Source organism: Physcomitrium patens, chromosome 21, assembly GCF_059467195.1.
Source record: "Physcomitrium patens ecotype Gransden chromosome 21, ASM5946719v1, whole genome shotgun sequence".
NCBI classification, from domain to species: domain Eukaryota; kingdom Viridiplantae; phylum Streptophyta; class Bryopsida; order Funariales; family Funariaceae; genus Physcomitrium; species Physcomitrium patens.
In genome coordinates this window covers 7,281,821-7,294,445 of record NC_143430.1, presented here as the reverse complement: position 1 = coordinate 7,294,445, position 12,625 = coordinate 7,281,821, and the positions used below count along the sequence as shown (strand labels likewise).

The following is a 12,625-nucleotide window of genomic DNA, read 5'->3' as shown; positions in this document are numbered from 1 at the left end:
TCAATGTTCATTGAAATTATTCTAGGTATCATCATTCGTCACTACACACTCCATCCATTGATGAAAGAGAAAAATGTCCGCACATTTCTATTACTGTTTCGATACGGCACAGATCAACGATCATATTTTTTAAGCCACTAAGCAAGGTACACCATCAAGTTCATAGTTTGCAGTGACACCGTCTGCGGCGAATAAGTTAGGATTTCAGGGTCTTTAGCTGTCTGGTGCTTAATGGCAGAGCTTAATCGCTGCTTCTGTAATTTAAGGAATTGCATGTATGAGTATAGTGTTCCATGTTAGAAAGCAAATTCAGAAAACACATTCTACGACACCAATTGCATCATCGTGATTGTATTGCACATTATATTGGTTGTGGTTTCAGAGTTATCGTGGTAAGCAGCACTTTAGACAGGTGAAGAATTGTACCAAGATCTCGACAGGATCCACGTGCATAAATTATGACGAAAATAAACAAAAAATTATCAACCTTTTAAAAAGATTGATGGTTAATCATAGGCCATTCATTCCGTTCGTATGTGAATTGGATATAAATTTCAGTCTCAATCAGAAATAAGGTTCAAAATCTCTTCAGAGGTCAAGAATGGAAGTGACTAATTCACTCTCATGGCGCTAGCCTCTGTGGGTCACGAGGGAACAAGGACGTCTTTCGAATGTTATTCAGAGCACAGAAGAGCATTACCACACGTTCTAGGCCTACACCAGCACCTCCATGTGGGGGTGCTCCATATCTGTGGACAAATGGAACAAGTTGAAGGTTAAAAGTTATTCAAGGACATTAAGCACTGAAGCAAAAAGTAGTGCATCAATTAGCCAGTAAAACGACGGAACCATCCGCCATGAAAATTATGAGGCACAATATAACAAACTTGGAAATACCTGAAGGAGTCGATATATGTGGTAAGGGATTTGACATCAATTCCACACTCGGTTGCCCTCTTCGTCAGCAACTCTGGGTCATGAATACGTTGAGCTCCCGAAATAATCTCCTCCCCTAAAAGATCACAAGAGTAAAATGTAGCATTAGAAAGTTTCTAATTATGTGTCTTTTACAAACTTGGTGAACCCACATGTTCTATCTACAAAATCAACTGGATCACAAGCTGAAAGACTTCAAAGATAATCTAATGCTTGGTTACAATGCACAGATTTCGTAAGAATTCTCCTTTCCTATTAATCGCCAAATTTAGGTTTAAGTTAAAGAACTTCGAAGAGAGTATAAATCGAAAAGTCAAACATCACATTTTTTGACGCGAAAATGTTGCCTCAAATCTAGCATTTGGTTTTTAATGTAGATAGGTCCTCACCTCGAATAAAGACATCAAAAGAGTTGCTGTAGCTTTTGTCGTCCCAGCATGGCATCGTGTAAAATGGCCTGATTCCAGAGGGATAACGGTGCAGAACATAGAAGTCAGTCTTGTACCTGCCAGACACAAGGAACACTTTGTCAGATATGCTAGTAAGAAAGGGCTCAAAAGCAATAATACTCGCATGATTAGGCATTATAGCTGTAAAACTGATTCCAGCACTAGTCGAGTTGAACCACTGTGATCAATAATAGCACATCGAGACAACTGATGTAGTTTTGAGAATTACCTTTCTTTCACGAGTTTCCCAAGTGTTTTCTCGGTCTCGGTATTGAAATCAGCCATAGGGTCTACCTCGATACCCGCTTCCTAAAACCATTCAAAATTGTAAGACAAAAGCATGTAGTTTGATGCAACTATTACATAATTAAGGCTACCTCGACACTCTAGCATTGCGACGAGATCCAATAATATGATTCAAACTGCTGATGAAAACTAACCTTAAGAATTGCAACGCCCTCAGCAAATGTAAGCCTCAATGTTTGAGGCAAATACTGCAGAAAGCATAAGATGCACAAGGTCAATAACCGCAACCACGGCATGCTATCGATTTCTTCGTTGGATGCCTACCGAATCAAATTAAATCTAGCCTTTGCTAGAGGGAACTTCATCATGTAGTCATCAGAATTTTTGAACTTAGCATTAAACGTCTTACAGCAACAAAGCTGAACAAACCTTAAGAGGCTCAAATGGATACTGCTCATTGATAGCCTCCAACTGCTTGGCACACTTCGTGTTTAGACCATCAAAAATCGTGAGAAATACTTTCTCAAGTACATCCAGAACCTGCAATCGCACCATTCCAAGCTTTAAGCGCAACTACTACGAAACCTTTCGATAAGATGCCAGAATGAAGTCCTCCGTTAAACCTACATTCGGAGAAAATACATGTTATGAACGTCAGCAGGATTGATTAAAGTAATCCACCAGAATAAGGTGCTTATAAAGTTTATGAGCATGGTACGGTAGCTTTGCAATTCGTGGGTTAGCCGGTACATGGCATCACAAGCTACCTCAAAGTAGTGCTCCTTGATCTCCATCTCAAAATCGAGACCTGTGAATTCACACAGGTGTCGATGGGTGAAAGAGTCTTCTGCACGGAACACTGGTCCAATCTCAAAAACGCGCCCAAAATCAGCACAAATGGCCATTTGTTTGTGCAGCTGTGGAGATTGTGCAAGACATGCAGGCTGGCCCTTGTAGTCCAGCTTGAAAACTGATGAACCTCCCTCACTGGCTCCAGCAATCAACTTGGGGGTGTGTAATTCCACAAAATTCTCATCTAGAAGTGCTTGTCTGAACAGCTGCATGATTCAATATTCAAATAATGAATACATTTGAACGATCGAACACGAGAGCCGGATGGCACATGCCGAGTTACCTACGAAATTGAGGCAAATAATATACGTGGAACTCTATACAGAAGACCGTCTTAAAGATACCAAAGGTAGATAATTCTCCGTTAACCACTACGCACTTGATAGAAATAAGACAGAAGAAAACAACATTTGCCATAGTAAGAGCATACATAATCGTAACACACCAAGTTATCAAAACATACGACGAATGGGCGAAACCAAAAAGTAAAGGCTATAAATACTAACAGCTGAGACTTGGCACTGAATGCGAAAGATAGCCTGATTGGCAGGCGTGCGTAAATCAATAACGCGATTGTTCAGCCTCGTGTCCTGCCCCACTCGCACATACTGGATACCTTCCTGCAAAACCTCATAACCAATATTGTATCAGTGTATCGACATAGTGAAGGGGTTAAAACATCACGAAAAACGTAGAGCTATTGTGATCCTTAAGAAACCACTCGCAGCAAGTACTTGAAGAAAAAACTGTGTCAGTTGTTCACAATGTGTAAGCTGAACAATGTTGAAGTACAGTGTGCGAGAAATCAGTTACCTGTTCGCCTTTCTGAAGGTCTAGTTCGCTTCTAGCAGCATCTTCCAAATTGATGGGGAGCTGAACCGCAGCCTTGCTAATACAATAGATCTTTGAAACATGTAATTCGACCTGAATTCACATTCATAGTGTCACGTTAAATCGATAAGCTTCACCGTTCATAAACCCTTAGTGAAACTACAGTTACTTTCTGCTTGATACAATGATCAAACACAAAAATCCCATCGCCTCACATAAGACATACCGGTTGAGAGGTCCCCTCCACGGGCTTGGGCGGAACAACCACGACTCCCTCCACATCGACAATGCTCTCCTTGTTCAGCTTCCCCACATACTTGATCATGCCCTTGCTAACCACGTTTTCCTTCACCGCTGCAACACACTGAACTGTGTGACCCGCCTCTCTAACAACCAAAAAGCCCAGACTTCCTTTACCACGAACAGTGTGAACTCTCCCGCGTACCAACACAGTCTGACCCGAGTGATCTTGCCCCAAATCCCCAACGTTGGTCCACACACGACAACTCTTCTCTTTACTCTGCAAATTCTCCATGACAACATCACCGTAGTTCCCTGCCAATGGATCATCCTCTTCCTGGTTCAATTGAGCCGCTGCCATTTCCTTTTTCAATTTCTTCTCAGCAAGTTTAGCCAGCTTCGCCTTCTCCTTTTTGCTCAGAGTCGGAGCAGCCGTCTCCTCCATTGCAACAGGGGCGTTTGTTCCCTCCATCTGAGGATTCCGAAATAAGTAACAAAACCTAGATGAGACTTGGAATCCTTATTAACTCAGCCCTAAACCCTGGCCAACACGTCCTCGCGGCACAACATCTGCCTTCGAGATCAACAACAACAACAATAATAACTCAACTTCACTTCAAAACCTCCCAAACAAACCACGAGTTACGAGATTCTTCAATAACACAACAGAAAACTTGAGAAGCACGAAGCCGCACACTCTTCCCGTGTCCGAAATCCAGCAGAAATTCACAACAAAACACACACCAACTACGACACAGAAGTCAAGATAACGAGCCAACGCATACAATGTCTGGTTCGATCGAAAGCTCTTCAACCAAGGCTCCCTCTCCGACCTAAAAAAGGCCACTCTCTCACTCCACGACAACCTTCGGCGATGCCCTAGCTCTCTCTCACACAGACAATTCCACCACCATATCCCTACCTCAAGGTTCAGAGAGAGAACAGAAAAGACCTTTCGCGTGGCGCAGTGTTGCTGAACCATAGATATTCAAAGCTGCGTGTGGATGAATGATAGCATTCGTCTTTTGAGATGTTCGCCTTCGCTTTCTCGTCAGATGGATGATATATGGACGAAAGACTTCATCTCTCATTTCCTCGTTGATTCCTCCTTACGTTGACTACTTTGGACCTAATGAGGATGGACCCCTAAAAGTTCATCTTTAAAGGAAAAGTTTGTTCTTTTAAAAGAACAAAACCCCTCAAGTTTTACTATATCTCTGTTGAATCAGCTCTTGATAATTAAATATTTTTTTATCATCATGACCTCAACAAAACAGACTCAACTTATAAAACATCTAAAAATGTTATACAAATCTTCATTATTTTTTCCTTATGTTTTATCTACTTGTTATGTAAATACTCCAGATACAAGTTTATTTTTAAAAAATTAAAAATATAAAACAAATTTAACTTAGAAAACAACTTTGTAGAGATTAGTGACAGATGTATCGACAGAAAACCCTCTCATTAATCAAAATTAAACAGTAATTGATACTTTTAACAAATGGAATATTAACTTGAGATCTAAATCAAAAGAACATCAACTACAATTCACATGAAGTTTCAGTTGAATGTTTTCAAAGTTTATTGTGAAAAGCATCTTCAAAACATAAATTAAACGGAGTTCACGTGAAGTTCACAAAAATTATGTATGTTCAACAACGCAAGTTCCCACTTTTATCTTATAGCAGCATGTATGTATGTATGTATGTATCAACAATTTTTTTTTTACATTACACCTAACCAAAACAAGTGAAAATATTAATGAATCTTTGCTCAGATATCACCAGAATTTTATGTGATAAAAATACACCTGCATTAAAGAATAAATAAACCAATGCAAGAATGATTCAGACATGGTTGAATTTTTAGCACGATCTTTCTAAGCACACATGACTTCTAAGGAAGAGTCATCCGTTCTGAAAAAGAATGAATCATTCATTGGAAAGTGTGTTCACTTACTACAAAGTTAACCTCTACTCTAACACTCAAGAGAAATCACCATTTTCACTTCGAGGCTTGAGAGTTTGTACTTAGAATATGCAGCAACGATGGCCTGTAATGGAACGGAGTGAAGAATCAAATGGTGTCCATAAATGGGTGTGCCTAATGGAGATGAGCTGAAAGCAGTGCCACCATCACATCATGACTGGCCCAAGTCCAGGTCCAGCTGCTTCAGAAGCCCAGGAAGCTCGCCAATGTTGGAGATAATGTGATCTGGAGTTGCTCCTCCAGCAGGTAGACCCTCCAGGTTGTGCACATTCACCCAGACAGTGGCAAGGAAGCCTGCGTTGATGCCACCCTGCACAGTAGACATACGTTGAAACCATCTCTTCTTTACTTATTGAATGCTAACTATTCAACTACGAGTGGAAATTAAATTATTACATGACTTCGATCCAGCTCCCATGCCACCACCCTACGCAGTGGAGGCAATATAACTGGGAGAAGAGAATGCCTAGTTTGCAGGTCTGAGCTTGGAAAAGAACGAAAGAAAGCAATGGTAACTTGTTTTAGAGAGACGGGGAGCGAGAAAGAGTAGGAGAATGGTAATACATCATTCAGATATTGAAATTTAAATACTAAAGCATCAAAGGATAGGAGCTACAGGATACCTGTATGTCAGTTTTCAGGTTGTCACCGACCATAATTGTTTCTTCTGGACTGCATCCTGCAAGCCTGCAGGCCTTCAGGAATATTTCCCTATGTGGCTTTTGATTTGGCTCTTCTGCACATTTGAACAAGAAACTTGAAATACGCCCTCATGTGACTCTTTTAGGTGATCAGAATTTGATCGCACAGAACGACGAGCTCATCATACATTTGAGTTGCAATACGGAATTCCAGATTACCTCCGCCCACAAGTATAGTATCAAAAAGTAGATCAGCCTTGCATGCTTTCAACTTGTCTCTTTGAACCTGCAATAAAGATAGTTCCACCTCCAACCTCTCAAAAGAGCAGTTCGAATTCGGGATATAAAATTATCCCCAGACTGACAAAGAAATTTAGGAGAAATTGAAAAACGCTAGAAGGGGCTAATGGTTGTACACTGAAGTGGCCGTTGGTTATAATGCCCACTTTGATGCCTAGTTCATGTAGGCGCTGTACCATCTGCGATCAGAAAATAGCGCGTAAGACTGGCTTGCGAAACTATTGCCATGTCTACATGCATTTAATTTTGTTTTTGTTTGTTTGTTTGTTTGTTTGTTTGTTTTCTTTTCTGTTTTTTTATCAGGATGTATGAAATTCAGTTTAGACATACCATTATTTTACCACGTAAATCACAATGAAATTATAAAATAGTGAATATCTGACAACTTTCAGAATTCGTAATTACGAATCTTTCGCATGTCAACCGCGACGTCCATATAATCCTGAACTTATTCCTCGCACCCAGAAAATACAGCAAATCCAACGGGGCTTGCCTGAAAGAAAGCGAAGGAGAGTGTTGTACCGATTCAACTCCCGGCGCCCATTGAAAGGACAACAATCTCTCCTTATCAAACAAATCTTGCAAATTCTGTAATACCACACCATCTCAACTGGTCAGATTAAATGGTGTCACCGAGACTTGACGTGCTTGTTCACATCGAACAACAGAGAAATAACCAGTTCGGTTGTCAAGATACACTCAAGTTTGTTGTCATGCATTGAACCAACTAAAGATTCGGAACTTACTCTAGCAAGCGGCAGATCATCAACGCCTTGGCTTTGGAGAGCTTCGTTCCAAATCCGTGCTCTCCATTCCCGAACATCCACCTGTAGGGAGGAAAACACAAAAAACCCAGAACTAAAAACTTAGGGGTCTTAGACTGGCTATTTGTGTTCCAATCAAGCATGGTCAGACAGACATCTCTTTCAGCGCTGATCTCCATCACTACATCGGGTACTGGTATAAAGTGACAGGAAACAAATGCGAAAGTGAATAACCAAAACCTGGTGAGTGCGATCCCACGGAGAAACGTCAAACTTTTCTACAAACACCTTCACCATCTCTACTCCATTGATGTGCGGAACATTTCGCTCTGCCAAAACCTGGGCAATTCATAGGATCTATCAGTCCTTACTGCCTTTCTCACAGAAACCATTCAACACTCGATTACACAGACGACTAACGCATCCGTAACTCCACGCCATTATTGGTCACCTATATTTTAATGAGGGCAGTGGGGGGCTACGTCTAGGAAGTACAACACCATTCCCAATTTCTACAAAACCAGAGACACCCAACTGTCTAATGCCAATGGAGAATCTAAACGCTTCTCAAATCACGCACCAGAACGGCTAGCTGTGCAACTTTGTCAGCAGCATGCGTGAGCACGAGAGTGTCGTCCAAATCAAAGAACACAGCCTTCACACACCCATCCTTCTTCACTTCCGCTGCTCCAACACAATTCTCGTTCACCTCCATGGCAGCCGATCCTGCAGCGCCAGTCACACCGTCCTCAAAGACAGCCACCAGCGTAGCTACCGACCCACCTCTCCTGCGGTGCGAAACCTCACGCGCCAAACACTTACTCTCCTTCACGATCCTGCACCGCGACTCATCACCCTCAAACTTGAACAACGTGACACGAGAAGGAGGGAAATGCAGGAGGGGCGAGGGAGAAAAAGAGGAAGGGAGGAGGCGAGGTGCGAGTGCGCGGAGGGTGGATGCGGATGCCATGTGCGACACAGCAACAACAACAACAACAACAACAACAATACCACCAACCTCAGAGCTCTAACTTCTACAGCAAAACGGCAAACAGCCTCTTCTTTGACGAGGGAGGACCAGCGTCACGGCATGGGCGCCGACCTGGAAGGTGTGTTCTCTGCTTCCTCGACCGCCGGACGGCGTCCAGTTCGTTGCCCACCTGAACTGCTGAAACTTGGATGAAGTTTTCATATCATTTAGATGGCGCTTGGACGTGTATTGTGGATGACGTTTTGATGAATGTTTCGGATGTATATTTTGGATGATATGTGGATCAAAAACTTGGATGAAGCAACACAAGCTTGCAATGCAAAGAGGGGAGGGGTTGTAAGCGAATAATGCAAAAGACTAATGGAGGTTGAGTTGATGAATGGTTTGTTTGAGTGAATGGGGATTAGAGTTTGTGTCTTTTTAATAGGAGTTGAAGAATTGGTGTCTAAGTAGAGTAGTAAGATGATGTTGTTTCTAAATTTTTATTTCTTTTAAAGTAAGATATTATGGATTAGGTGATAATCTGAAACGTATCAAAATAAATAAAGGAAAAATATCATAAATATTCCTGCAATTTGCTGAAATATCAAGAATATCCTTGTATTTTTTATAATAGCAAATCTACCCTTCACTTTTATGATAATTACAAATATATTCTTGAACATGATAAGTTATATTCGTAATCCTTTTTTTAAATTAGAACTCGGTCCAAACCGCATGCCGCACACATTTTACTAGAGTGCTAGTGTGGGTGTATGCAAAGCCTTCATTTGTTGAAAAAACAAGAGGAAACATTATCTTTATATTCTTTATTGATGGGTAATATTTTCTCAAACTATAGGAAACATCATCAAAAATCCAACAAACAAAACTTCTTGCTCTCTTCATACAAATGTAAGTATTTTCAACTTCAAACTATCTTCAAAAAACATGATTTGCGGAAGCAGCCACAATGCAACAAATTGCACCAAAAAAAAGATAGCAAAAGAACAAAACAATCATCACTAACTATATATAAAGGAAAAATAGAAAACAAATCCAAACTCTGATTGACATTACCTGATTTGTTCTACATTATTTGAAATTGTTTAGATCAATGACAGTATGAGATGATACAAACAAGCTTCACATGTTAAACATATGGAACACTTGTGCAAAGAAATTAGAAGTTGCTGAACTTGTTGGCATCATTGGTGTTCTTCTAAGTCACCTGTCATTGCCTGTTGTAGAATGTGGATTCTTTTGCTAGGTTTTGGATAGTGTCAATGTTGCTATTCTTCCTCATGGCCATCACTCCCACCACTGAAATGAAGAGAAGCAACTTGTCAAAGAAGATGTTGTGCTGACCCACTCTACTATGAGCTAAATATTGTGATGGGAAGTGTCTCAGCCCACTTGGTATTTAAAAATTAGTGGTGGGATAAGAAGCATGGAGGGCTTGCCATTCAAAAGCTCCACCTTTAGAAGGTGGGGTTACTTCACCCACACCCACTATGGCTTAATCAATGTGTTGAACATGACCATGTCATTGTTATGTGATGATTCTGGGTTTGCTTCAAGCAACTTCCCATGCACCACCCTATGTGACAGACATAGTCAAAGAAAAAAAGTCAAAACAAAAAGGCAAGTGAATTATATGAACTCAAATTAGAAATATTTGAAGTGGTTATTGATATTCTTGTTCTAAATCTCAATGTTTCTTTTTTATACTTAATAGAGTTGCTCATACTATTCATCACAGATTTAAAAACCAAATTAGTATAAATCAATTAGCATAGATATATATATATATATATATATCTATATATATAATAGAATAAATCTTATATTGGTTTTAATACTATTACTTAAAAGAAGGAATAAAGAAAAACAATAAAAAAATGCAACTTTGTATAATCTTTTACAAATGTTTCTATAAAACAGTGTACCGAAGTTTTTTTTTTTTTTTTTTTTTTTTTTTTATGATTTCTTTTAAATGTAAAGTATCTTTTGTTGCTTGTTCACTTCGGGCATTTTTTATTCCTAAATATGCATCATTATGAAAAACTTTAAAGTTGTCAAAATTCAATAATGATATCATATTGTTTGAATATTAATATTTAATGTTATAATATGTTTTCCAATAACTTGGTATGACATTTTTCTGACAATTTGATTTGAATTTAAGACAATCAGAAGTTGGTGTTTAGATATATTATATTATGTAGATAGCACATAGAATATTGGTAATGCCACCAAAACATTTGCTACAACCACTACAACTTGCCACCACCTTGACATGTTTTGTTTAATTATACAAAACATTATATATAAAATATATTAATTTATTTATGGAAACATTATTTATACATAAAAATTTTAATAAAAAATTATGTTTAAATCAAATTCTTTGAAAAATATTGAATTATGAATTATCTATTAGTTTAAAAGGTATTGAAGAAAAGTAGTAAGTAGTGGATAGGAGGTTGTAGAAGTAGTAGTAAAAACTAAAGTGGCATTAGCAATACTCTACCATACATATAAATAATATATATAAAATTTAAATAATACTGACAATTTCTCATCAAAAAGAAATGTTTTAAAATTTATTTAACTCTATCTTTTCACAATATTTTGGAATCATCGGTTATAATATCTATTTCTTTAAAATAAAATATATATTATCAACACTTGTCTTTAAAGAGTTATTGAATTTATACTATAAATTTACTATGTTTTTGTTTATCCTTCATAAATGTGTGTGTATATATAGAATGAATAAAATATAGTTTTTACAAATATTATAATAACTAATCATTTATTAATTTTTATTTTAAAATTATAATTAAAAAAAAAAAAAAAAAAAACTAGATGAAAACTTTAATCAACAACTTCTCAAATTTTCTATATTATAAGTCAATATTATTGGATAACTATGGTTGAATTATAAAGAAAATATAACTCATCAATAAAATTTTAATTGGTTTATTACCTTTTTGTTTTTAATAGATCAATAAATATATAAATAGGGTTTGATGATATAAACTGGTATATAATAATAAAGAGTATGAAAATTACTTAAAGTTTTATACAATAACAACTTAAAATTCTAAATAGTTAAAATTAAAAATAATCTATTTAAAGAGATATCTCAAAACATACATCAATTTATTGTAATTTAACTATACACATATTATCTATATATATTAGTAAATTTTATTTAAATTTATTTAAATTTATAAAATAAGTTCATTTAAATAAAATTTAAAAATTAGTGACAGATTAATTTATTTTCATTCTAAAACACTATGGAAAAAATTCATCTACAATAGAATGTATTTAATATGGAAACATTATTCTAAGTAATATTAATTATGATTTTTTTATGATTATTTAAAATTATATTACATGATGTTTTTATAAATACATGCTTTGATATTTATAAATAATGTTTTATGTGGATTTTATTTTTAAATATTAATAAATTATTTTAAAATTACAATATTAAAAACTTACTGTTTTTATTTTACTTATTTTTACTTTTAATTCAAAGCTCATTAGTTTCTTACATTTTTCATTAACCATTCAAATACATTTATGTTTTCCAACGATATTTTTAATAAACTTTTTTTTTTTGGTTTCTAGTTGTTTATAAATTTAAAAAAAAAAAAAAAAAAAAAAAAAACTGTTTGTATTTTTATCTTTGGAAATCTATATCAAATATTAAACATGCACGTCTAATTTTAAAACAAACTATATATATGCACAATCTTTTGGTTTTTATGAAATTGATTGAAAATAATGACAGATTATTTTACTACTTATCAAAATTTAGAAATAAACATGAAGTTCATGTTAAATTAAAAATTTGAAACTAAAACTCATAGAAGTATTTATATTATCATTGTTTTTTAAAGAACATCTTATTTCTTTAAAATTCAGATTTCAATAATGAATAAAAATTTAACACATTATACAAAACATTCATTGTAGTATTTATCAATTTTAGTGTTAAATAATGTGAATCCAATATATATTTTACATCAGAAAGTAGATAATAAAGTAAAATCTCGTTTTAAAGAAATATATGACAATATAAAAATTAACCTCAATCACAAAATTTGAAAAAAGATTAGGATTCTAGTTATTGATTAATTTTTTTTTACAAAAATTATTTTGAACATAAATTTATAATAATTTAGCATTTAGAGGGTTTTCTATTGAAAAAATAGATTAAATGCCACAACTTTTAAATCCTTTAGTTGGTTAATACTAAAACACATTCTAATTTTTTATTTCATTTGAATTCTTTCATATCTATCTTTACAACTTTTAAATTTTGTATCTTTTAGTTTATCGATGAAGAATTTCTTATTAAAAATATGCTAAATTCATTTGAATCTT

The 12,625-nt window shown here is 36.0% G+C and overlaps 2 protein-coding genes across 4 annotated transcripts; both read right to left on the bottom strand.

The window, feature by feature from the left end:
- Window positions 1–533: 533 nt before the first annotated feature.
- LOC112274283 (aspartate--tRNA ligase 1, cytoplasmic) lies at window positions 534–4,539 on the bottom strand. 3 transcript variants are annotated; one of them, XM_024503612.3, is made up of 11 exons: window positions 4,477–4,539; window positions 3,541–4,026; window positions 3,297–3,407; window positions 2,990–3,103; window positions 2,399–2,689; window positions 2,061–2,171; window positions 1,826–1,879; window positions 1,615–1,694; window positions 1,326–1,441; window positions 898–1,012; window positions 534–749 (listed from the first exon to the last, which is right to left on the bottom strand). In XM_024503612.3, exons 1-11 carry the CDS (start codon window positions 4,534–4,536, stop codon window positions 623–625), a joined length of 1,665 nt encoding a protein of 554 aa, XP_024359380.1. In that variant the 5' UTR covers window positions 4,537–4,539; the 3' UTR covers window positions 534–622. The 3 variants fall into 3 exon arrangements, with proteins under 3 accessions (XP_024359380.1, XP_024359382.1, XP_024359381.1); XM_024503614.3 differs by having other exon boundaries at window positions 3,541–4,128; window positions 4,340–4,491; XM_024503613.3 differs by having other exon boundaries at window positions 4,340–4,491.
- A 932-nt stretch (window positions 4,540–5,471) lies between these two features.
- LOC112274287 (uncharacterized) lies at window positions 5,472–8,277 on the bottom strand. Its single transcript, XM_024503625.3, has 8 exons — window positions 7,832–8,277; window positions 7,492–7,590; window positions 7,234–7,314; window positions 7,010–7,075; window positions 6,604–6,666; window positions 6,407–6,473; window positions 6,170–6,282; window positions 5,472–5,856 (listed from the first exon to the last, which is right to left on the bottom strand). Exons 1-8 carry the CDS (start codon window positions 8,219–8,221, stop codon window positions 5,698–5,700), a joined length of 1,038 nt encoding a protein of 345 aa, XP_024359393.1. The 5' UTR covers window positions 8,222–8,277; the 3' UTR covers window positions 5,472–5,697.
- Window positions 8,278–12,625: the final 4,348 nt, after the last annotated feature.

What these genes read in the sequence shown, in the direction of transcription:
- LOC112274283 (XM_024503612.3), bottom strand. Translation starts at nt 4,536, where the DNA reads ATGGTTCAGCAACACTGCGCCACGCGAAAGGTCTTTTCTGTTCTCTCT. An exon ending in TTCTCTCTCTGAACCTTGAG is followed by an intron (nt 4,027 to 4,476) that starts GTAGGGATATGG and finishes CGGAATCCTCAG; the next exon opens with ATGGAGGGAACAAACGCCCC. An exon ending in AGGGCGTTGCAATTCTTAAG is followed by an intron (nt 1,695 to 1,825) that starts GTTAGTTTTCAT and finishes GAATGGTTTTAG; the next exon opens with GAAGCGGGTATCGAGGTAGA.
- LOC112274287 (XM_024503625.3), bottom strand. Translation starts at nt 8,221, where the DNA reads ATGGCATCCGCATCCACCCTCCGCGCACTCGCACCTCGCCTCCTCCCT. An exon ending in ATGATCTGCCGCTTGCTAGA is followed by an intron (nt 7,076 to 7,233) that starts GTAAGTTCCGAA and finishes GTGGTATTACAG; the next exon opens with AATTTGCAAGATTTGTTTGA. An exon ending in TACTATACTTGTGGGCGGAG is followed by an intron (nt 6,283 to 6,406) that starts GTAATCTGGAAT and finishes TCAAATGTGCAG; the next exon opens with AAGAGCCAAATCAAAAGCCA.